General features: G+C 33.2%; 2 protein-coding genes across 3 annotated transcripts in view; one reads left to right on the forward strand and one right to left on the reverse strand.

Moving 5' to 3' along the window:
• The window catches only part of Rat1 (5'-3' exoribonuclease 2 Rat1), an 84909-nt gene that overhangs the window by 28860 nt on the left and 29171 nt on the right, over positions 1 to 26878 (reverse strand). The window contains exon 16 of one of the 2 annotated variants that reach the window (XM_012376709.2): positions 135 to 297. The exons of the other annotated variant lie outside the window; for it this stretch is intronic. Within the exon in view, the coding sequence (XP_012232132.1) occupies positions 242 to 297 (56 nt within the window). The 3' untranslated portion in view covers positions 135 to 241. Of the gene's footprint in view, positions 1 to 134; positions 298 to 26878 lie in introns of those variants that run through there. 2 annotated transcript variants of the gene reach the window in all.
• Positions 560 to 5080, forward strand: LOC137000422 (histone-lysine N-methyltransferase SETMAR-like). Its single transcript, XM_067356877.1, has 3 exons — positions 560 to 757; positions 4146 to 4307; positions 4608 to 5080. The coding sequence occupies exons 1-3, from the start codon at positions 560 to 562 to the stop codon at positions 4833 to 4835; spliced, it is 588 nt and encodes a 195-aa protein (XP_067212978.1). The 3' UTR covers positions 4836 to 5080.

The following is a 26878-nucleotide window of genomic DNA, read 5'->3' on the forward strand; positions in this document are numbered from 1 at the left end:
GGTATATTCAATGAATCATTTTTTTTTATTTTTAACAATCGGATTAGTCACATCTGTAAAAGATCTGAAAATTAAAATTAAGCGTTATTATTTCATATTCTATGTATTTATTTATTATATTTGCCATTAATTTAACCTTCTCCGTTTAATATGGTTTTCCAGAAACAAGATTGTTATATAAAGAAAATATGGTTCAGTGAGTGATCCCATTACCACTTGGCATTTCTAATTCTCGAAATCGTTATTCTCTTGTGAACCACTCATGTAAACGTAACCATCGATTTTGACAATCTGCAACTATAATGATTTTATCTTACATACACGCATGCACGCGCGCGTGTGTGTGCATGTGTTATATACATATATTATATATATATATACGAGGGCTGTATGATAAGTACCCGTGTTTAACGACAGAAAGCATCATTGACTCAAAGTCTGTATACCATCGTTTAACGTCATCTTTTAAACAACGCCAGTCAAAATTTCAAACAGATTTATCGAGTAGTTTTGTTTTGACAACTGTTGAAAGTGGACAAGGTTGTGTTTGTTTGCAACCATGGAAAAAGAGCAATATCGGTCAATGATTCGATTCCTTTTTTTGGATGGGAAGACGTGTGAGGAAATCAAAGTAAAGTTGCATGTCGTTTATAAGGACCATGCACCTTCGATGATTACCATCAGATATTGGTTCAATGAATTTAAGCGTGGCCGAACATCCGTTTTTGATGAAGAGCGCCCAGGTCGTCCGATTGAGGTAACTATGGAGGATAGGTCAACAAAATCCATGATATCGTGTTAGCAGACCGCCGGGTGAAGATCAGAGAGATTGCTGACATTGTAAACATCTCAATTGAACGCGTACAAAATATTCTACACGAAAAATTGGGCATGAGAAAGCTATCGGCGAGATGGGTGCCGCGTTTGCACTAAAAAAAAAAAAACGCACCAGCTCATTCGTCCGCAATCGCCACTGCAAAACTGGTCGAATTACGCTACGAATTGTTGTCTCATCCACCCTATTCTCCAGATTTGGCTCCCTGCAATTTCTATTTATTTCCAAACATGAAAAAATGGCTTAGCGGAAAGCGATTCACGTCAAACGAGGAAATCATCGCCGAAACAGAGGCCTATTTTGCGGAGTTCGACAAATCATATTTTTTGGATGGTATAAAAATGTTGGAATATCGCTGGATTAAGTGTATCGAGCTGAAAGGAGACTATGTCGAAAAATAAGTAAAAAAAATTTTTTTTTAAATGCGTTTTCTTCCCTAACACGGGTACTTATCATACAGCCCTCGTATATGTATTTTTGCATCAAATACCATGAATAAAAAATTATACAATTTTAAATCTTACTTAACATATTTATTAATGATGCAATTTCGCTCCACAAGTTTTCTTTCATTTGTACATCTTTTTATTCTTTTAAAGATAAAATATAGAAATGCAGATATTCTCTTATTGCATCTATTAACAACTCATCACCATCTCTGTGGACATTTTCTATATTAATTCATCAAACTGATTATTTTCTTCGGCTAAATCTGTGGTATAAACTTGAGAAGCAGAACAGTATTCATGTTCACTTATTTCTTCTTCGTTATTGATAATTAAAATGTTCAAAATTAAAATGTAACCGAAAATACTAGAATGTACCTCACTTTTCATGTATCACGTGAACGCTAATGTGCGTTTCGAAGATCGAATCCATAGACTTATAGAAATAAACTGCGCGTTCTTACCAGCGAGTTGACACGCCACGGATTTAAAGGACAAAGCATTAAGGGATATTATAGATTACGTTTACACGTCAACCTTAATCGGGTTTAGTAACATCCGTAGTTATAAAACTGGCCAATCGCAGTGTACGTTTGCACGGTAACGTTAATCGGGTTTGGTAACATCCGTAATTATAACTCCTTAAAAGTGATGTCCGTTTACACGCAAGAATTTATTTCATCACCATTTCTCTTACCGATGTAGTAACACGTGGTAACATCTTAGTGAGTCATATTTTGAGCATTGTTACCAACTTAAAGCAACGAAAAGATACATAATTCAAAACTGAAGTTAGCTGAGTTGGAGTCTAGATCTAAAAATGTAATATTTCAATAACAGATTTAGTACAAATATAGTACGCGTACTAAACGGTCGGTTTATCAATAAGGCCAAAATGTATAGAAATAAAAATTTCAAACACAAATAATACATATAATGAAACACATATAAAAATTTCAAATTAAGTCAAAAAGAAAAAATAAATATCATAAATACTTGTGTTATAGCATATTCTACAAACATAAAATACATGTTGATGCAATCTATAACACAACTTTTACATATATTCAATAAGCGGCGAAGATTTAGTAGAGGTTATATTGCAGTACTTAGTAAATGAAAGTCAGAGATTAGTGAAGTCAGAGATTTGTTTGGAAAAATGGAACTTTAACTAATATGTCAGTAAATAAAATACAAGTGATCACTTGTTACATCATTTATATTTTTCCAAACAAATGGTTCACTAATTTCTGACTTAATTATTGACTACAAATATTAATTTATTAATAATTGATTTGTTGGTATCCTCATCTTTAACTTCATACAACTTGAAATAAAAAAATAGTGTGCGATTATCAGATACTTAAGCGATGATAAATTAAATTTGTTAAATCATTCCGAAAGCGTCTTTAAAATTTGATTTATGTATTATATTGTAAGATGAATTCTGAAGAAAATCTAATGCAGGTCGAAACGTCAATGTTATTGTAAATGTTTTTTTAATATACACGCACGAACACTTAGCTCTGATCTCTCGTTGGCTTTTTATATTATTTATATTCCATCAAAATAACAAAAAATGTTACCCATACAGCACAGAACATTGTAATTACATTCCAACAATGTTATAATCTTGCAAGTTGCAATGTAATATTGTTGAGACATTATTGGAACATGTAATTGTAATATTTCATGAAGATGTGACAGCAACATTCTATAAACATTACAAAAGCAATATTCAGTAATTGCTAGTTCGTTCGTTTACCGCTATGCGACGCGCGTTGCGCAATCTATCTCGCATTTAAGTTTGTCATGATGATTATATAAAACTTGCAAAGAGCGGCTAGTAAGATTAAAGACATAATAATTATTTTTATTAGTTTAATTTTTCTGATACGACCTCAACACAGGGAATTCAGATATTGAACTGATTGTTCAGAAATCGGACAGATAAATGTCCGAATGAATAAAAATCGTCCTTTTATTGTATGTAGAGTCGAATTTCCATATAAATAAAATTTTATAATATAAATTATTTAAATTTAATTATCTGATTATTTTTATTATTTAATTTAATGTTTATTATTTATTATTTTTATTATTTAGTTTAATTTTTATTATTTAATTATATTAGACTAAGTGTTTTTACCATACATACATACATACATACATACATACATATATATACTGGCGCGGTGATGCGCATATCCGAGTTTGGATGCAAAAAGATTGTGAACTTACACAATTGCAACGAGTTTTTTCTTATCTCTTTTAAATGTCTATATATTTTTAATAAAGTTCATCTATTAAAATCTGAAGCGTTCTATATATTTATAGCAGCAACACGTTTCAATGTTACAAATAGATTGCACTGTAACATTACTGTAGTCTTACATTGTAATATTTCCAAAGGCGGACATTTCAACGTTGCCGCAAGCTTGCAGTTACATTGCAGAAACATTTCGCAATTTTCATGCAATATTACAATGTTTCAATGTAAGGTTTATGCAATGTTTCTGCAATCTTTCGGTGCTGTATGAGTTATGAAATTATAAGTCAATAATAAATTTATAATAACTGTAATTATATAATTATATAACTAATGCCTTAAAGTTTTAAAACGTGTTTGCATTCGTTTCCAATCTTTTTTATATCCTTTTTCGTGCATACTTTTTTCTAAGCATTTACACTTAACCATTTTGATAAAAAAATTAATTTTCTTATAATTCTCTCTTATAATAATTAATTATAAGAGTATTATAAATAATCTTATGGAATTTTTCAGATCTGTATTCATTTAGCATCGTTTATTGTTTCTCAAAATTGTTTATTTATAGTGTATAATTGTAAAATATTATTTTCAGATGGATCCCCAACAGCTTTGTATACAATGGAATTATTTTCGTGTGATGTATGAAAAAGATCATACAATACCTGGAAAAGTTCGCTTATGTCCAAAAATTACGGCAAACCATATATATCTAACTAGCTCAGCAAAAATGATGAAAGTTTGTTTGGCAGTGCAAGTATAAAAACTTATTTTTTTAGCTCTTTCTTGTCTGCTAATTTCATAAGCGACGCTTATTTGTTTCCAGATGTTCAGTAATACTATGGCGACAGCTTTAGAATTCTATACCCATTTTTTACCAGAATTAAAAGATTTTACAGCAACAATTTCATTCTGCCGATGGATGAATGATTTATTCGACGCACTAAATCGAAAATCTCCAGGTCATGGCGTGAAACCAGATGACAATGATTATAAAGTAAGATATTTTTGTCAAAATAGTGTTACAAAACTATATAAATGTATTATAATTTTACAGCTTATAGAATCCTCTTTAAAAAAATTAGATGAATGGGAAACATATTTCAAGAATGGTAACTTGCCAGAATCTTCGTTTCTTACAAGGCAAACAGCAGAAGGATTGAGAACAACCTTACGTTCGACTTTAAATTTGGTAACTTACTTAAGTAGCATCGGTTTCGAAAGTGTGCTTTCTGGAAAAATTAATCAAGATGCTCTCGAGGTTTGGCCAAATTTTAATTTGTGAATGTATTGTAAATTTAATAATTATTGAATTACATGAAAACAGCCTGCAAAGACTCAGAAAATATTTTGTTCTATTTCTTTTCATAAAAATTTGTATTATACAATATATAAATAGAATAAAATATTTTCTAATTTTTTGCATGTTTTGTAATAATTATTAAATTTACAGTACATTTACAATCAGAATATGTGGATAAACATTATATTATATTACAGTTGCACTTCAATATATTAATGTATATTAATGTTTTTGCATGCGCATTAATTCCTTGCTTGCTTTATGTAGAGATTTTTTGGTTCAGTTAGACAAGCAGGAGGTTCCAATGATCATCCAGCTATTCCTACATTTCTGCAAATTTATCGTATTCTTTTACTATATGCGGTGTTAAAACCTCCTAAAACTGGTAATTGCATGAACATCGGAACTGAATCCAAACCGTTAATTACATTGTCTGAACTAAAAGAAATTTTTAATTTAAAAAAGCATAAAAACTCTATCAATTTGTTAAAAAAAAATTCGGCTAGCAATTAAAGTTGACGATTGGCAAATTGAAAATTTCCTTTGTGAACACGATTATTCTCTTCCAAATATGGAAGATTGTTTATCCTATACGACAGAATATATATGTAATAATATATTAAAAACAACAAAATGTACAAACTGCCATAATACTTTAAAAAATTAAAAATCAGATGGTTACATTTCGAATGCACTAGCTTCTCTACTCAATTCAAAATCATCTAACTTGCTAATTCATTCAAATAAAGGTTTTCAAAATTTTATTATAAAACTCGAGACCATTTTTCAAAAACATTATCATTCAAAATTTGTTTTTGAGGATGTAATTAATGATATTATTGATCAAAATATGTAAAAATATTGACATTTCCGTGTCATCAACATGCACATGAAATGCTGACCTCAATAATTTCCATCAAATATTTTTATTAGAATGCGTTTACAAAAACATGCCACTGCGTGTAATATTGATAATATTTAAAAAAATCAATTAAAAAAGAAGCAATCCAAATTTTGTAAAACTTAGAGGTATATTGCAGTATAAAATAAATTTTTGAGTTAAATAATAGAATTCGTTATTATTTATTTACATAAATATACATGAGACAATAAATTTAAGTTTCTCATTTCCATATCTCTTTAATTTGAGCTAGATCAGAATCTGACAGCCTACGGCTAAGGCACTATAAACGTGAGTATTCTAGTCTGCGCCATTTTTGTTCCATTTCCCCATTCCTTGCCCTCTTGCCCCTTTGTCATTGAGCTAAGAAGTTTACGATGATTAGGTTATGTCTTCTAAGTTACTCGAACTTTGTAGGGACCAAAAGGGCAAGAAGTGGGGGAATAGAACGAAAATGGCACAGACAAGAATACCTGTATTTTTAGTGCTCTACTACGGCTAAGGCACTATAAAACGTGAGTATTCTCACGTCTGCTCACCATTGCGCCATTTTCGTTCCATTCTCCCACTCCTTGCCCTCTCGCCTCTGTCGCTGAGCTGAGAAGTTTATGATGATTAGGTTATGTCTTCTAAGCTGCTCGAACTCTGTGTTTACGTGTATTTTGATTATCCGACTGTGGACAAAAAAAAGATACAAAATGCCTTGCTGCGTTGTGGTTAATTGTACCAATAGAACAGAAAAAGGCGCTCGATTATTTTTGTTTCCTGCGGATGATGTTCGTCGGCAGCAATGGATACGTAATCTCCGCAGAGAGTCTTGGACACCAACCAAATATTCGCGCCTCTGTGAAGTAAGTTTATTCTCTTAAATTTCCAATTTACGTAGCTTTTTCTGTTTGTTTAGAATCATGGATCGTTTTTTTAAGTGTAGTTTAGATTTGTCACCGTTTGAAATTACATAAATATGAATAACTGTAATCAATAAGGACATTTATCTTATAAGCAGTTTTTTTATTTTAGAAACATTTTGAAGAATCACAGTTTGAGACTGGTTGAGCAGATAATTGGCGAAAATTAAAACCAAATGCCATACCAACACTTTTCGATATACCTGATCCACCTGCAATGAATAAAAATGAAACAGATGAACCAAATACAAATGCCACTGCTGAGAAAGACGTAAGTTTCTATGATACATTACAGCAGCGCTCGGAATTAGTTGCACATTTCGGGCCGATTCAAGAGACGACGCCTCCTGTTCCCCCACTACCGCCCGGCCGCTGGCGGTCGAGCCGCCGATAGCTCTGGCGCAGGAGCGTTTTATATAAGAAATAGGCTCGGTTGTTGAGGCACCTCTCAAAAAATAGTAATATTTTCTTTGCTACATAAATAATGTTTATTTTCATTAATAATTAAATATATATATATTATGTATTAATGAAAATAAACATTATTTATGTAGTGAAGAAAATGTTACGATTTCCTGAGAGATGCCTAAACAATCCAGCCTATTTCTAATATAAAACGCTCCTGAACCAGAGCTATCGGCGGCTCGGCCGCCAGCGGCCAGGCGGTAGTGGGGGGACAGGAGGCGTCGTCTCCAGAATCGGCGCGAAATATGCAACTAATTCCGAGCGCTGCATTACAGTAAGGTAAAAGAAATGATATATTAATTTGTTTGTTTATTTATTCATTTATGTATTATTATTATATTTATGGGCGTGACTAATACTCTTGTACACATCGTACGAGTGATTAAATATAAACATAAAATTAATGAAAAAATTTACGTCTTTCTCAGCAGTGGCATTTGTATTTGGTTCATCTGTTTCATTTTTATTCATTGCAGGTGGATCAGGTATATCGAAAAGTGTTGGTATGGCGTTTGGTTTTAATTTTCGCCAATTATCTGCTCGACCAGTCTCAAACTGTGATTCTTCAAAATGTTTCTGAAATAAAAAACTGCTTATAAGATAAATGTCCTTATTAATTACAGTTATTCATATTTATGTAATTTCAAACGGTGACAAATCTAAACTACACTTAAAAAAACGATCCATGATTCTAAACAAACAGAAAGCTACGTAAATTGGAAATTTAAAAGAATAAACTTACTTCACAGAGGCGCGAATATTTGGTTGGTGTCCAAGACTCTCTGCGGAGATTACGTATCCATTGCTGTCGACGAACATCATCCGCAGGAAACAAAAATAATCGAGCGCCTTTTTCTGTTCTATTGGTACAATTAACCACAACGCAGCAAGGCATTTTGTATCTTTTTTTTGTCCACAGTCGGATAATCAAAATACACGTAAACACAGAGTTCGAGCAGCTTAGAAGACATAACCTAATCATCATAAACTTCTCAGCTCAGCGACAGAGGCGAGAGGGCAAGGAGTGGAGGAATGGAACGAAAATGGCGCAATGGTGAGCAGACGTGAGAATACCTACAGCTTTAGTGCTCTACTACCAAGATCTATAGAGAGATTACCTCATACGCAAAGAGGGACGAGCGGCAAAACGGGCAAATGCAGAGAGGAGCGAACGGAGAGAGGCAATGATGATCTCATCGGCGAACAGAAGCTATCTCAAACAGCTACTGTTGGCAGATGAGATCATCATGCTCTCCTCTTTCTTCATCGTCCCTCGCCAACAAGCTGTTTCTAGCTCCCCCCTTCCTTCATCGTCTCTCGCCAACAATCGGTTTTACTCACGGACTAAGGAATAGAGGGACGGAGCACAAGCTGTACCGGTGGAGCACGTTTGCGGCGGGGGGGGAGGGGGGGGGGCCGCCATATTCGTTTAGTAATCACCACACATAGAACTCACTATTTGCGTATGTGTGAGAAATAAAAGTCAGATCCTGCGCACAATAAACAAAATAGGAAATAAAAATAGGAATAATTATTAAATATTAGAAATAAGAAATTGGAATTATTTATTTTAAAAATAAAAAGAATAGAAAAAATTAATGCATGAATTAAGAAATAAGAATTGGAACTAATTAATATATTTTATTTTCTTGTTAGATGTAAAATAATTCCTCTTTTTAATATTAAATAATTATTGCTATTTCTAATATTTTGTCTACTGTATGCAGAGCCTCAGAGTAATAAAAGTTAAAGTATTTTATAAAATTTATAGTACACCAATAATAAAACCGCCTAATCTTTTTACGCTTGTCACTCGTTATGTCTAGTGGCACCACTACACGAGTGTAACCATGTCACAGACACATAATCTCTGTGTGAGAATCGCTACATCAATATGGCGGAAAGCAGTCCCCCCCGCACGCTTGAATTACCATCCCCTCTCGCCTAAACTAGGACTTTAGACTCGGTCCCTCTATTCCTTAGTCCGTGATTTTACTGAGGTGACCTTCTCTCTATAGATCTTGCTCTACTACGGTCTATAAGAACAACTAGCGCCACACTGCGGATTAGTTCCAACTGGTGACACTAAAGGCCAATGTCCACGATGCTAGAAATCGGTCCAAGAAATCTATAACCAATCAACTTGCATTTTTTATGGAAACGGCAATTTTATTGGCTATATGTTTCTCGGACCGATTTCTAGCATCGTGGACATTGGCCTTAAGAGACATGAAAAAGTGGAGTCGGAGAAGGCTGGCCAGACTCTATCTATAGGGACTCTATATTGTACACTGAGAAGCAAAAATGAGGTCCATTTTCGGGGTAGATAGGTGTAGATAAGCGCACTATTGGCCTTTGGATAGTAGGTGCAACGACAATCCACCGATTACGCGCTCATCTACACCTATCTACACCAAAAAAGGACCTCATTTATGCTCCACAGTGTATATAATCCATTTCTTTATGCATTTGCTTATGAACCAATTTCCTTATGCATGTTTATGCAACTATGCAAGTTTGTCTGGATAGGCCCTAAGTCTTGTTGCTCAGTAAAATCCTAAAAAGTCCGCTATGTTGGCTCTATAGGCATTTTCCATTTAGTAACACAAATCGACACAAGGTGACTGCTAATACTATTTCTGCTTTCCATTATATTTGTGTCGCTTTTTGTCGATGACACAAGTCGACTTCGATTGACTCTGCTCAGATGGTGAGTCTAGCGTGGTTAAACGTAGTTGACCAAATGCTTTCCACTTATTGTATTTGAGGTTACTAACTTGAGTTGACATAAATCGACACAAGTTGACACAAGCGCATATAAATGGAAAATACCCGGTGAGGAGCGTTGTACCCATTGAGTCATTAATCAAACAAAGAAAAAGAAGTCCGCCATGTCTATCAGTATCAAAACACAAAATATCGAGAAATTAAACGATATTAATTACGAATCATGGAAGATTCAAATAAAAAGTGTACTCGTATGCAATGAACTATGGAAGTATACAAGTGGAACCGAGATTCACACACCTGAAAATAGTGATGTCTGGATATCGAAAGACGAGGAAGCATTGGCGTTGATCCTATTGAGCATTTCGAAGAAACAATTAAACCATATCAAAAAGGCAACAACATCGCAAGAGGCATGGGAAAAATTAAGAAGCATATATGAATCCAAGAGCTCGGTAAAAAAATCCGTTTTATACGAGCAATTGTATCGTATGAAGAAGAAACAAGGACAAAGCATGGTGGAATACGTAAATAATTTCGTTGATAAAGTAGGACAATTAGAAGACGCTGGAATAAAGTTACCAGAAGAACTAGCATCCATAATAATGTTGAATTCATTACCGTCCAATTATTATACCAAGAATTTTTGTGTTGCTTTAGAGTCACAGAACAATATACCGATAATGGACTTTCTTAAAACGAAACTTATTGAAGAGAAAACGCGACATATCGATCAAGATGATTGCAAAAGTCAAGATTTAGAAAACAAAGCATTAATGGCAAATAATAAAGGATCTATCAAAAATACGAAGAACAATCATACGAAACATATGAAAAACAAGTTTACAGGAAAGTGCTATAAGCGCAACAAGATTGGACATAAATCGATAGAGTGCAAAAGCAAATCAAAGCGTTCCTCAAGAATCACATCACAAATCACAAATCACACAGGAAATGATGTATAAGATGCAATGTTTGCATGTACCGCATGCATCGAACCACAAGAATCAACGCAGTGGTGTTTAGATAGTGGCGCAACAAGCTATATGTGTCACAAAGAGAAATTTTATGAACCAAATGCAAATAAGAACTGCGACGTTTATACTGCTACAAAACTCTCCGTTGAATCTGGAGGCACTGGTAATATAAAAATAAGTGAGGAGACAGTAAAATAAACGATATTAAATTAAAAGACGCAATGTTAGTGCGATAATTTAGAAGTAATCTATTGTCGGTGTCTCGTATGAGTGATAATGGCTACACAGTGACCTTAAAAAAAAAAAATGCGCATTTGTAAATCGACATGATAGTTCTATAGCATTAACCAATTGAGTGGTAATGTATCATATATGTACATTTCTAAATAACTCCACTAATTTTCAACAGATTTGCATAAAACTTGATATCCTAAGATTTTTTGGGCTGCTAAATTCGAATCTGTTGTCAAAATTGCAAAATTCAAAATGGCGGATCCAATATGGCGACTGTTAATTGTTAAAACGACTAAAATATTAGAGTTAGGTAAAATATGCATAAGACCTTATTTGTAGAGCTTTTTATGAGCTTCATTTTTTGTTTGACAACTTTTTCCGTACAATGAATACTTTCTGAAATAATTAACAAAAACAGTTTTATTTTTGAACCTTTGAGGAGGGCTGGGGGGCGGAGAGGGCATTTGCACCAAAAATCCATTTGGGAGTATTATTTACTAGATAAAATAAGTATTTAGACTGAATATAAGCCAAATCGGAGGAGATAGCTTTTCGGAAGTCCACCCCCCTTTTTTGATCCACCTCCACTTTTGACTGGAAAGTCATAGTAAACATTTTCAAAAATCATTGTTCTTGTCTTGAAGCGTCTTTTCAAATAATTCCCACTCGATCCATAGTGCCATTTAACATTTTCCACCCCTATTCTGCCCCTCCCCCCCCCCGCCCCCCAGGGCGTGAGGGAGGATCCACACTCATTCCGAAAAGTTGCTTTTTCGAAAACTTTAAACCCATGTTTCACTGTTTTTTGATATTTTAACTTTTGGCTCTTACCACTTTTGGCACAAATCTTTCGGAAAAGTCTACCACTCAGCTAGTTAATAGCTAAAAGACAAGAACAGTTATATGTATAGACGAAGTTGAACAATCACGAGTCCTGGCTGCACGTGATGTCAGGAATGATAACCTTCTACGTTGGTACCAAAGGTTTAGCCACTTGAACATAAGAGATCTCAAAAAATTGAAGTCTCAGGAGATGGTAATTGGTCTAAATATAAAAGGTCCACAGAACTTAATTGCGAAATTTGTAATAAATGCAAGACTTACCAACTTCCTTATAAAAGTTTGACTCATTGTCAGAGAGAAAAAGAAAAGCTCGGACTAATACATTCTGACATTTGTGACCCCATAAATGTCATCTCATTAGGCGGAGCAAGGTATTTTGTAATGTTTATTGATGACAAATCTAGATACGTAGAAGTCGTGATGTTAAAAAAGTGATCAGATGTAATAACGGATGTCAAGGTTTATAAAAAGCGCGCAAAAAAGAAACAGGTTGTCAAATAAAAAAAATTCGTACCTATAATGCGAAGGAGTATTTATCCAAAGAATTTAACGATTTTCTTGAGAAAAAAGGGATCAAGAGACAGCTAAATGTCGAGTACTGTCCTCAATAAAACGACATCGTTGAGCGTGCTAATAGAACGTGGAAATGGCACGCTGCATGTTACTACAAATCTGGAGTTCCCAATGGTCTATAGGCCGAAACAATTAATACTGCACCTTATATCCATAACAGATGTCCGGCGAAGATATTGGAATATTTGGAAGTTAGATATTTAAAATAAAAAAGAAGCAAGATGGAACAAAAGATAAATACAAAGCACGTTTAGTAGTGCGTGGCTGCGAACAAAGACGTGGCATCGATTACAAAGAGATATTTGCACCTGTAGCAAGATATAAGACAATATCTTTTCATCCCGATAAAAATGTATGCATTATTTTTAGATTGCACCTCATAAATTATATTATATAAAAATTTCTAAAATAAACATTTTTCATATTAAAATTTTTAATATTATCAAATGAGCAATAAGTGTAAAAAAAATGGAGTATAATAATTTTCACAAATATTTATATACCATTAATAAATAAATAAATAATAATAATAAGTGAATAAAACTAATATCTGTTTAGAAAAAAACATAAAAATTCTTGAACTTCAAATAGGCTATATCAAATATAATAATTATTACAAGAGATTATTTCGCCTTAACCCTTTCGTTACTAAAGGTGATTATAGTCACCCAACGTCAAACGCTCGCTGTATACTAAAGGCACAGATGTCTATACTAGTACTAGATCGCTAACTTTAGGCTTTGACGTATGGAAAAACTGAGGCTGGCAGGATTTCCGGTTTCGGCCATGACACCCTACAACAAAATGGCCGCTCAACAACTGCTCAACAACTGCTCAACAACTGCTCGGCATCTTTCAAGAATTTTTACAATATTATCAATTTGTATCACCACGCCGGGTATCACATGTGCATACGCACGTACAGATATAAGGCCATCACACACAAAATGACATAACTGCATATGCATAGCATAAGACCGTCTCGACCAATGAACATGCTATGTAAATCAATATGGCACCTTTATGCTAGATGTTCATTGGTCGAGACGGTCTTATGCTATGCATATGCAGTTATGTCATTTTGTGTGTGAGGGCCTATACACATTACACAAGCATTGTCGCCATTTTGTTGTAGGGTGTCATGGCCGAAACCGGAAATCCTGCCGGCCTCAGCTCTTTTGACGAAGTTAGCGATCTAGTACTAGTATAGACATCTGTGACTAAAGGTGACTATAGTCACTCATCGCAGAGCGTTTTCGAAATTTTCCATACAAAACTGTATTATTAACTATATTTTTAAAGATTATTCTAACATGTATTTTTTTATAATTTGTTATACAAAATATCCCATTTTAATTGACCACCCCTGTTAACTTCGCAAGAAATGGTCAGATAAAAAAATATTCTCCACAAAAGTTGTTGGGTTTGGAGGGGGACATCCGATGATGACATTGGTTTAACCTAGAGTGTACATGCTAAAGGTCATATGGAGATCAACTTTGTTTTTTAAAATGGAACACTCTATTTTTGATTCCAAAATCTAATAGCTGGTATCAAGAGCTTTTCAAAACACTATAATGAAGTTATTTTTTATTAAGTACTTTTCGAGTTATGAGGCTTGTAAATTACAGTATTTTGACATGAAATATAAAATATCTTGTAAAACATTCAGTTTTTGAGAATGTTACCTTAATGCTTTTATGCACAAAATAATGAGACAAATGAATTGGTATAAAGAAAACACATTGGTTTTAAAAAAAAGTATGCAGTTGCATGTTGCAAATTACATATTTTTTCTTGAAAGCAACTAAGTGTTTTCTTTATACCAAATGATTCGTCTCATTATTTTGTGCATAAAAGTATTAAGATAAGATTCCCGAAAATTGAATGTTTTACAAGATATTTTGTATTTTATGTCAAAATGCTGTAACTTTCAAACCTCATAACTCAAAAAGTACTTAATAAAAAATAACTTCATTATAGTGTTTTGAAAAGCACTTGACACCAGCTATTAGATTCTGGAATCAAAAATAGGATGTTCTATTTAAAAAAAACAAAGTTGACCTCGATATGATCTTGGCACGTACACTCTAGGTTAAACCAATATCACCATCGGATGTCCCCCTCCAAACCCAACAACTTTTGTGGAGAATATTTTTTTATCTGACCATTTCCTGCGAAGTTAACAGAGGTGGTCAATTAAAATAGGACACCCTGTATATTAATTTGAAATAATTTGAATAAAAAATCAATAATTTGCATAATACTAGATGTTACTCTGTTTGCAAAGTGTAGACTCGCGGCTCAACTGTCCCGTACAGCAGCAGCATACTGGCGGCCAACTCCGCCATAGCGAAAAGGTTAAGAGTCGCGATTACACAATATTCCGATCTTATACGTAATCATACCAAAAAATAAAGAAAAATACGCAGATAGACAAGGCTGAAAAGTTACAAAAATAGCATGGAGAGTCAAAGTGCAAAAAAAAAAACGGATATAGGCGTCCAATAAAAAACAAAATCAATAGAAAAAGAAACAAAGAAAAATATATAGTGGAACGAAAAAGAAGTAAATAACAAAGAAAAGATAGATACAGCGAAAGAGAGAAAAGGAGAGAAAGAAAAGTAAGATGAAAAAGAGAAAGAAATGAGATATGAGATTTCATATAGAAATGAGTACGTTGAAAAAGAGAAAGAGAGAAAGGAAATGGTCCTTATACAGCAAGAACCCCAGGATACTGACAAAGAGTATCCTAGAATCGTCAAGGATGCTTCACTCCCATCACCCTCTTTTTTGTGCCCCTTCTACAATTCTCCGTTCCTCTTCTTCTGGTCGCAAAATATCTCTTTCTATTATAGATTGTAAATATGCCTCACCCTGGCCTATTAGGATTATTTCTCCCAAAAGAAATCGTCGTCTCCTACAAGTTTCACCGGAGTAAAAGTACTGGTCGAAGTAACCTATCCATCTTCCTACATATAACGTATTTAGGAGTGACTTGTATTTTTTTCCTTTTCTTTCTTCCTCATTTTATGTGTCACAAGATTTTCAGTTCGAATTACGAAATTAAACTCCAAAAAACCTAAATTGTAACACAATTTTTCCACGAAATCAAAGAGCGCCAATCATAATGAATCAATCCAATCATAAGAAATCAACGAAGTCGCTTTCGTTAAGATGAAATAAGATCTGATCGACGCAAAAGCAGATAAAAGAAGAGGATCCGCCTTCACACTGTTTCCGCACTCGAATAATAAAACGCAGCCCATTACACACGATCGTTCGCTAAGTTTTCGAAAATACGAAACTAGATCTTTTAGATAGGTCAACAAGTCGAAACGACAAAAGATCGTTCGAAACGCGGGGGACTCAGCTGAAGAGATCTCTACCTATCTAGCCATGAACTTAAAGAAGAAATTTGATACGATTTGCGAGATTCTGAAAATACATGGATTCGAAGTTTGAAGTATGTATTTACGACATTTTCACACTTCCGATAGAGAAAGTCAACAAACATGAGTGGTTTTAAAGAAATAATATCGTCAAAATACCGTCAACTTACAGAAGAATAGATTTGAACGTATCAAAGTATCATTAATCACTTATAGCATAGAATTTAATAATGCTTGGAAGTACCAGAAAGCGAATATTTTAACTCCTTAATTGTTAAAAAATAAAAACGCTTCAATATAAAAAATGATTTCTATATGTAACAGTTAAATTTACGTAAAGGTTATTTAAAAACTGAATTCAATTTTGCAGGAAAATTTTGAAATTTTGATTCATAAATATATTGTAAATATAGATGTCCAAACAATAAATATAATATTATATGAAATTTTTTCAAAAAGTTTCAGAATCTTTAATTTAAAAATTAAAAAATAAGTTACACCATTCAAGAATAAAAGATAATAAATCTAAGATAAAATATGATTAAATTCAAATATAACTATTGACGACACTTTATCTAAATATAACTTATAAATAAAAATCTCAGATTGCAATAAATTTTAATTTGTTTATTATAAAAAAAAATACTTTCTTCAAAAACTTTGACGTCAGATTAAAATTTAAAAACCATGACAACTTTTAGAAATCTAGTGCAAATAGAGAAAAATTTTTCAACTTTGTGTGTTTACTATATTAAATTCAAAAATTTCAAGTTTCAATTCCAGAACAATTCCATAACAATTCCAGAAACTTAAGAATATCCATGTTTTGGATAAATTCTATAAAGTACTTTTTTGTGAAACGACGCAGTCGTATGTGTCATTACTGCGGGCAGTTTTCAAATGACGTGCATATGCGTCATGAGCATTTAAGGAATCAAACATCTTTTAAAATATAAACAAAATGTAATTAAAATATTATTAATTAGAAAAAAATTATTTTTTTACAAATTTTGATTCACTTGACATTGCGAGAAGTGAATTTTAAAGCTATCGAGAGAAACGATATTGTCCAGCTACATGAAAAATCACTCACTGTAGCGGCGCTTACAAAAATCCGATTTGCCGGATGATCCTTACCATTTACTATGGGAGGGCACAATGGAGGAGATTGAGAGAGTAGTAAAAACCGAAAAAAGAGGGCGAAAAGGGAAAGAAATCTTGAATTCTTATCCACAATCGTTGTTCCCTCTCTTCGCACGGAAATGAGGTGGAAAACCGCATCCTTCGGGGGGATCGACTCACCTTTTCTTTATTTCCACGAGGATACTAACGTTGGATTTCGAGCACCGTTGTGGTTTCTCTGATATTTCAAACGTATTTGAATCACGGAATGGATTTCCAAGGCAACCGAGCGCGAGAAAAATGTGCCAAATTGCACGAAGAAAAAAAAATGCTTTGTTCACGACACTAAAATTTCAACAAAAAAATTATAATAAAAAATAAAGTATTGTACAGCCGTGAATTAAAAAAAATTTATATGAAATTTCTTTTAATGTAAAATGTATGTACAAAACTCGAAAAAAGTGGACATGTCTAGTAAATATGTAAATTTTTAAGTCGAATAGAGCAAAGTTAAAATTAAAAAAGTTAATAAAACTTTTAGCAAGAACTTTCGAAAAAAATTCTCATCACTGAATCTTATAACAAAAAAAGTTAAGAAATAAAAACATATTACTATACACACACGCATCACAAATAATAATTTCTATAAGAAAAATTAAATTTATATAAAAATTCGGAGTTTTTAAAAAAGCTGAATTCAAATCAATAATCGGCATTTTTTAGAATTTTGAATCATAAACAATGTGGCAATTAAAACAATATTCAAACAATAGCTTTTATGTACAACTTTCAGAAAGTTTCAAGAATCTTTAACTCAAAAATCAAGATAGAAATTTTGTAATTGTAAAATAAAAATTGTTGAGATAAATGTGAAAAGAGTTAAACATTTATTAAAATTATTTTTTTAATAACAATTCTTATTCAATAAGATCTCGTTTGGTTAAATCCTGTGAATTTCTAAACTTCACATACGGAACAAGAAATGCAAAAATTCGTCGACATTTTGTAAATAATCTCATTCGACTGCTCCCTTTATGCAGCAGCTCTCTACAACACATTCTGCGGTAAGGCAATCTAACACTTCATGACTTCTTCATTAATTGGAATAAAGTTGGAAAAAAAGTAAAGTATGACTAAAACTTGGCTGTAAAAAAAACCTGTAAGAATGGAAAAATGTGAACAACTCTTAACTGCTCTTTCAATCCATTTAACGGCACATAGACTTACGAAATTATTCTATTGAATTTTAACACTGCTAATCTTAAGAAGCGTCTAAAACATTTAATTATCGACAACTACTAAACATGCAAAAAAAAGTCAGTTTTTCAACCAAAAAAGTAAGTAAAAAAATTTTGTTTTGATTAGTTTTATTTTACATAAAAGTAAAATCATTATTTTTGCATTATTGTAAATAAAATGTATGCTATAACAAATTGCTTTTTTTACTGTTTCAATATAAATATTATCTATATTCTAATATAGATGTATCCAATATATATTGGATACATGAAGATATGTATGAAAAATAAATGCAGATGGAACGAGAGAGAAAACAAATTAGAACAAGAAAATAAAAAAAAAGAAAGAAAAGAAAAATTAAAAAATGGGTGGCTGGGATGAAGAGGAAGAGAGTGTTTTTGGAATATAGCAAGCGTATTAACCTTTTCACTACGGTGGAACTGGCCACCAGTACGCTGAACGGGACTCCGTGCTATAAGCGTACGTTTACCGAGCGGACTAGTCTGGCGTTCTGAATCTGCTGTCTTACGCTTATGTATTTAAAATCATTGATACATTTTGAAATAAATACCTCCTATTTCAATATGAGTGCTTATATATCAGGCGACTGTAATCTGTATTATATAAAGATCGTTTCGTGGCGATTATGCACTCATTACAGTTTATTGTTTTTTGCTACTGTTTCGCGTGCGACGACTATAGCCGGCGCTAGTATCCACGAATTATTTCACGGAATATGCCGGCTATAGCCGGCGTTGAGAGCGAAAGAGTTAAACAGATTGCAAAAAACGTGGAATTATTTGAACTTTGACATAATGATTTAATGGAAATGTGGATAAATAAAGAAAATTAAATAAAAAGGATAAAAAATGACCAAATATGTATAGAATTGCACACCGGCAAAAAGAGATGCAAAAGAGAGAGGACAAAAGGCACAATCATCATGACAGCGAATTTAGAATACACTAAAGAATAGAGAATTGAGTAACCAAGATCAAGATCAAAATCAAGTGATAGAAACAAAACTAATATACAACGGAAATATGTGGAGAATAATAATATTGTATAGTCAAAATGTGAAAGAAATTTCGGAGATGATAATGCAAAAGATAAAAAAGAAAAAAGAAGAGTATCTAATAGAAAGAAACTACAATGCAATAATAAAAAGCAAAGGGCGATCGATCAATAAAAAGGATGAGACAAGAATAATAAGAATGTTTTCAGACAAAGTAGAGAGCAAGAAAACAAGACTATTAGTAGATAAAATTAGAAGGAAGAATATATATGAAATAAAAGCTACTATAAAAAAAGAATAAACATACATCGAAGAGGGTCTCATCTGTCATAAATTATGTAATAGCGAACGAAAAGGCAGCGAAAAAGATCAAAATGATAAAAGAAATAAACAAAGTAAAGTCAAACCACGTTTAGAAGCAGAGAAGAACTGGAGTTATGTACAACAACACACAGAAGAAAATAAGAAAAAAAAAGCACAAACAGAAGAAAGAATAAAATACAATAGTATATAATAAATATAAAGAAAAGACTTACATGCAAACGAAAGAATATGAAAGAAAATGAAGAAATTCAAGGTAAGAAAAAGGTAAAAAAATCAAGAGCAAATTATACAATAACAAATAAAAATGAGAGAATGATATCATAAAGAGTAGAAGAGAAGAAAAAAAAACTTTAAAAATACTAAAAAAAAATTTTTTTTTAATAGAAGAAAAGATTTCTTATTAGCAAAAAAAAAAAATATATATATATATATATATATATATAGAATGCATGTCCAACCGTTCATGTACAGGTAGAGCGCAACGAAAAACAACAGCGCACGGCGAGAGGAGAAACACGCGGGCAGCGAATGGCAGAAACAGCGCGTGAGACTGGATCTCCATATTGCTGTTATTTTTCGTTGCTGTGTGACATGTCGCTGATCCACCAGCTCGTACAGCTCACGGTCTAGCCGCGCGCAACGCGCTATCATTCGTCAATTCTTTTTAATTAATATTTCAATTATTATTGCAAAACGGAAAAGGACTGTTCTGTTCAGTTTATCGTACTTTACCTGAACACGAGCGGTTAGACGGACATTATGAAACACCCTGTGCGTATACAGAGTATCCCACTTTAACTTTCACACCGTAATAACTCGAAAACATAGCATTTTGGTAAAAAATGTTTCAAATAAAAGTTGTAGGGTTTGGAGGGGAAAAAAGATAGAAATATTATTTGACCTTGGATGGAGGTGCTTCGGAGATTTGAAAGTCATCTTCATTTTTTTAAATGGAACCACCCAATTTTTTTTAACGCAACCTGACAACGTTCAAAACGTCTCTGGACCTCTATTTATATAACATTTTTTTCTTATTTCTACTTATAAAACATACTGGCAAAGTTTTATTGTTTAACTTTGGAACCTCCTGTATAGATATATCAAAGAAAGAAGGTCACTAAAAGTTGTATCTAGATTCATAATATTGATTATTATTAACTCTTGCACTCGGAATGCCAGTTGTGCTGGCATGAGCATTCATTTCGATAACTCGGAATGCTACTTGTACTGGCATAAGCATTCATTCAAAGAAAGCGTGTCTAATATAAATAAAATAAAAAAAATAATGATAAACTCATAAAAAAAATAATAAATCCATTAAAAATAATGATAAACCCATAACTAATAACAAGTTTCGACAAAAGTTGTTGATGAAATCAATTAGAGATTTCTGTGCATCCAAATTACGACCAGGGTCGGATCTGACAGCGATAAGGAGCAATGCCTAAATAACAGTCCACGTATCATTTTTTAATTATTTGGAAAAATCAAAGATTCTATAGTTTGTTCCGAGTCCAATGTGAAAGAAAGCGGACGAGTTATTTTTGTGACACTTGTCGAAGAAAGGCCAGGGTTCATCCCAGCAATTATTTCAAAAAGTATCACACACACTTCAAAAACCTATAAAATGTAAAATTTGATAAATTTTGCAAAATAAATTCATGTGTAAATGATAAAATGTAGTGTTTCATTTTTTCAGCAAAAAGGTAATCGTAAATTTTTCATGACAAATTATGTTTATAATTATCAAGTGGGATTATTGGTGGGAGGAAATGTTGAAACTCGAATGCAAAGGGTTACGGATGTATGTAATGTTACAAAATGACAAAAATATAAAGTTTAAGTTTATATTTGTGTTTATATGTATGTGACAATGGTTTAACCAGAATCCATACTAAGCTGCAAAACAAAAATTAAACAAATAAATGAATAACAATTATTTTATTATATCTCATATCTGATTATACTTGTTCTTAATCGTCTCCCCCCCCCCCCCCCCCCCCTCTCTCTCTCTCTCTCTCTCTCTCTCTCTCTCTCTCTCTCTCTCTCTCTCTCTCTCTCTCTCTCTCTCTCTCTCTCTCTCTCTCTCTCTCTCTCTCTCTCTCTCTCTCTCTCTCTCTCTCTCTCTCTCTCTCTCTCTCTCTCTCTCTCTCTCTCTCTCTCTCTCTCTCTCTCTCTCTCTCTCTCTCTCTCTCTCTCTCTCTCTCTCTCTCTCTCTCTCTCTCTCTCTCTCTCTCTCTCTCTCTCTCTCTCTCTCTCTCTCTCTCTCTCTCTCTCTCTCTCTCTCTCTCTCTCTCTCTCTCTCTCTCTCTCTCTCTCTCTCTCTCTCTCTCTCTCTCTCTCTCTCTCTCTCTCTCTCTCTCTCTCTCTCTCTCTCTCTCTCTCTCTCTCTCTCTCTCTCTCTCTCTCTCTCTCTCTCTCTCTCTCTCTCTCTCTCTCTCTCTCTCTCTCTCTCTCTCTCTCTCTCTCTCTCTCTCTCTCTCTCTCTCTCTCTCTCTCTCTCTCTCTCTCTCTCTCTCTCTCTCTCTCTCTCTCTCTCTCTCTCTCTCTCTCTCTCTCTCTCTCTCTCTCTCTCTCTCTCTCTCTCTCTCTCTCTCTCTCTCTCTCTCTCTCTCTCTCCCTCCCTCCCTCCCTCCCTCCCTCCCTCCCTCCCTCCCTCCCTCCCTCCCTCCCTCCCTCCCTCCCTCCCTCCCTCCCTCCCTCCCTCCCTCCCTCCCTCCCTCCCTCCCTCCCTCCCTCCCTCCCTCCCTCCCTCCCTCCCTCCCTCCCTCCCTCCCTCCCTCCCTCCCTCCCTCCCTCCCTCCCTCCCTCCCTCCCTCCCTCCCTCCCTCCCTCCCTCCCTCCCTCCCTCCCTCCCTCCCTCCCTCCCTCCCTCCCTCCCTCCCTCCCTCCCTCCCTCCCTCCCTCCCTCCCTCCCTCCCTCCCTCCCTCCCTCCCTCCCTCTCTCTCTCTCTCTCTCTCTCTCTCTCTCTCTCTCTCTCTCTCTCTCTCTCTCTCTCTCTCTCTCTCTCTCTCTCTCTCTCTCTCTCTCTCTCTCTCTCTCTCTCTCTCTCTCTCTCTCTCTCTCTCTCTCTCTCTCTCTCTCTCTCTCTCTCTCTCTCTCTCTCTCTCTCTCTCTCTCTCTCTCTCCCTCCCTCCCTCCCTCCCTCCCTCCCTCCCTCCCTCCCCCCCTCCCTCCCCCCCCCTCCCTCCCTTCCTCCCTCCCTCTCCCCCCTCTCTCTCTCTTTCTCTCTCTCTCTCTCTCTCTCTCTCTCACATCTTATTGTTAATTGTTAAAAACTAAAAAGTTGATTTTTTAGTCTCTAAAGCCTAATGTATATTTTTGTGGATATATATATATATAATATAATATATAATATATATATTAATTCTTCTGAATTATTAAAATAACAAACTATTAAATATTATAACATTTACCTGTAATATTGTAACCGTGACTGCTCTGATCTTGGTTAAGTCTTTTATTTAAAGATACTAATAGACATAAAATAATCACTAAAAATCGGAACGTGGAATACTCAGCGTTATAACGCGTATCCATATAACAAATTCTTGTAGAAGATACCATGCAATTAAATCGTGCAAAATGAAAAAGTATACCATACATTTACCGTGTACAGGGGCGAATTTCCCATTAGGCTAGATAGGCTATAGCCTAGGGCGGCAGATTTTAGGGGACGGCAAATTTTTAATTTTTGAATTAAAAAAAAATTTATTAACACTCGATTTATATTCAAAATACATTCTGATTTTCATCAAAAGAGTCATAATATAAATATGTTTGTGATCATTACTGTTAAAGAGTGTATAAAGTGCTATTTTTTCCGGCGTTTTCGGCGAAATTTATTTCCCGTTTTTCTCCTCCAATTCTCAACCGATTTTGCTGAAATTTTTTCTTTAAGTTTTTTTAATATTAAACATTTTTTTACGTTCTTTACATTTCTGGCTTTATATGCTCGGGGTAACATTAAATATCATAGAAAAAATGTCAACAAAATCGGTTGAGAATTGGAGGAGAAAAACTGGAAACGCGCGCGCGCGAGAGAGAATGTGTTATTTATTATTATTCGAAGAATCCTATATATAAGATACCTGTTTCCTATTTTATTATCTATTTCTTATTTAATTAATAAAAAAATTTCCCCTTGCTCCACTGTCATTAAGGGGCGGCAAATTTGATTCAGCCTAGGAGCGGCAGAAACCGAAATCCGTCCCTGACCGTGTAACACTTTGTAAACTGAGATAATACTGATATAATTGAAGTTAATGGCTCATCTTAAAGATGAAAAAAGTCGTATAAATATAGATCTAGATACTATTATTTTTTTCAAATATAAGCACATTGTTTATGACAAAGTGTTGTAACAATATTGTTGTAACAATTAAACAAATTTCTAGATATAACTTTCTTCTACAGCAACACATGCCTCACATTGACAATTCTGTTTTGCTTCTGCTGCAATACATTATATATGCATTATAGTAAAAATATTTCAAAATTCCCAAAATGTTTCAAATTTAATCATACAAAGCAACAATTGTCTTTTTTGTTGTATTACCAATTTCAAAATAATCTAAAACATTCAACGGTACTAAACATTTTCTTCCTTCAGAAACATAAGAATAATGAATTTGCTTTCTCAATGATTATGTTCCTTATAAAAAAAATTGCTGATATAAAATCGTCACATGCAATGACTTTTTCAGTCTTCTGTTATTTGAAAAAGAAATGATAAACTATCATTTATCAAATAATCAGTTCAAAATTAAAAAATTTCCTAGATTATGCAATAAGATTAAATATAAAAAAAATGATCAATGCTTTAATGCAATTCTTCATCAATTGTAGTATCGTAACGTTCATCCTGCTCCGAAGCTTCAGGCATCGCAAAGAAGCGAGGGTCGCGAGAGAATAAAGAGAAGGAAATTAGAGGGCGCGGAACAGGTGTACCGCTTGATCCCAAGCGGGGTTGTCTTTTCATAGTCTCTCGGATATACGGATCATTTACCTTTATTTCGCTTTATACGAATTAAGAAGCGAAAGGAAGGTTCATTCATATAAATCGATTGAACCAAACATGAATATCAACCCCTCAAACTATAAGGCAGTTTTTTTTCAATAAATTCTGGTGAATAGTCAACCAATTAGTATTTGTTTCGAATTAGATCATGAAGATCTAATTCGAAACGACACGACATCAATCGTTATGTAAGTAAAATCGAAAGTCAATTGAATCAAGAAATGCAAAATTATACAGATTTGCCAAAATAGAAACGTTTTTATATAAAACACATGTAGTATAGTGTATACATAGTGCATATAATATATATGCACGGGTAATTCATTTTGACTTTAATAGACAATTTCTTGTTAAACAGAAAAATAAAAATAGAAGTTGTCGAAATGTCCAAAGATAATGATGTAATTTTGTTGAACCATTAATTGACCCTAATGGTGTTAAGTGACCTTAAGGTCATTTTAATTTTGTAAAATATAAATTCTAAATTTTTTTTTGTATATTTTTATAGTTGATACCACGCAATGTTTTCAAAATAATATAATTTATTATATATAAAATATTTTTTTGTTAAAAACTTTTCCAAATATTTTATATTTTATCATGAAATATTTCTCGACATAAAATATAAAATATTTCGTGAAGCATTCAATTTTCAAAAATCATATTTTAATATTTTTATACTTGAAATAACGAGAAAAATCAATTTATGTTAAAAAACATAAAAAAGTTATTTTAAAAAATTCTATTGCATTCTATTGCATTTTGTAGATGCATTGAAACTTTTTAAAAATTGCAAAACACAAAAATTAATATTACCAATCAGTTTCTCTCATCATTCTATGTATAAAAATATTTAAAAATCATTAAAAAAAAATAGTTTATGATATATTTTATATTTTATGTCAAAAATAGTTCTTAACGAAAGAACATTGAATCATATTATTTCAAAAAGCTATCGGTAGCTACAAAAATATGCAAAAATATTTAAGATACTATTTAAATAAAATTTAAATGGTCTTTATGCTACTGAAAAGATCAAAACCAACATTACCATTTTACAACTTCTTTCGAATTCTACAACTTTTATTCTCAACTTCTTTTCTTTTCCTCGAAAAATGCAATAAATTTTGCTGAAAACAATTTTTAATGTTTAAACTGTAATATAAAGATAAAAATAAATCCTACGTTATATAGACAAATGTTTCTCTATATACATACAAAGGAAAGGCTCGTATGATAACTATCAAATATAATATAATATTGGAGCACATCGAGCCATCGCGGATGTTGGTGCGAAAATTTTATTATTTTTCATATAGAAACTTATTCGTCTACATTGAAACGTTAAATTGTACACCGATCTCTGATTGAGATACATAAAGTGTACGAAAATTAAGCGTGAATTGGCTGATCTTCTTTAATTAATTTCTCATTAATTATTGCAAAAATCGCAAAAAGTAGAGGACTTTGCTACTCGGTTTAACCCGCTCTACCTGTACACGAGAGATCATCTTGCGCAGAACACCCTGTATATAAATGTAATTTTAATTTGTGCAATTTTTCTCTGAACCATTAAGGATGTTTTGTACGTACAATCGTAACAAAAAGTTGCTGAAATTTGATTTTGACGAATATATGCTCTTCTCATATAGTTTGAGTAATAAAGATTGCACAGAATCTTATCATTTATTCATAAGTAGAGTGCAAAAGTGTACTTTTGAATTTCTGTTGTTTTTTTTCTGAGAATTTTCGAATTTTCTGAATTATGCTTGACGTGCGGATAAAGATTAGTTGTGTTTATCCACAATGCCAAAAGTAGGTTTTTATCGATAGAAAGGAAAAATAGGGACCAAAAAAGTGTATGAAAAAAAACTTCTTCAACAAAAAAAAATTTTTTTCTATCCATTTTAGCCACTTAAATCAACACGATTACACGTTTTCCATAAAGTCACGGGTAAATTCGTTGCAAATAAAAATCCTTACAACTTTTGATTGCTTCAGTGAATTGACTCCGGATTTTGTCATAAGTCTCCAAACATATATAAAAACAATCTGTAAAATTTTTGTTAAATTCCTAATATTTCCTAATATTTCAAAAATAGGTACTAAACATCCTTAATAATAGACAAATTTTATCAAATTATATTCAATATCTTTTGAACCATTCAATACTTGGTAAAAATTATTTGATCAAATATTTCTTTTATATCTAAGATACACTTTTTCAAATTTTTTCTATGCATTTTAGCCACTTAAATCAACACGGTTACACGTTTTCCATAAA

Source organism: Linepithema humile, chromosome 6 (assembly GCF_040581485.1).
Source record: "Linepithema humile isolate Giens D197 chromosome 6, Lhum_UNIL_v1.0, whole genome shotgun sequence".
Taxonomy (NCBI): Eukaryota; Metazoa; Arthropoda; class Insecta; order Hymenoptera; family Formicidae; genus Linepithema; species Linepithema humile.

What these genes read in the sequence shown, in the direction of transcription:
- LOC137000422 (XM_067356877.1), top strand. Translation starts at nt 560, where the DNA reads ATGGAAAAAGAGCAATATCGGTCAATGATTCGATTCCTTTTTTTGGAT. An exon ending in GCCCAGGTCGTCCGATTGAG is followed by an intron (nt 758 to 4,145) that starts GTAACTATGGAG and finishes TATTATTTTCAG; the next exon opens with ATGGATCCCCAACAGCTTTG. An exon ending in AAGTTTGTTTGGCAGTGCAA is followed by an intron (nt 4,308 to 4,607) that starts GTATAAAAACTT and finishes ATAATTTTACAG; the next exon opens with CTTATAGAATCCTCTTTAAA.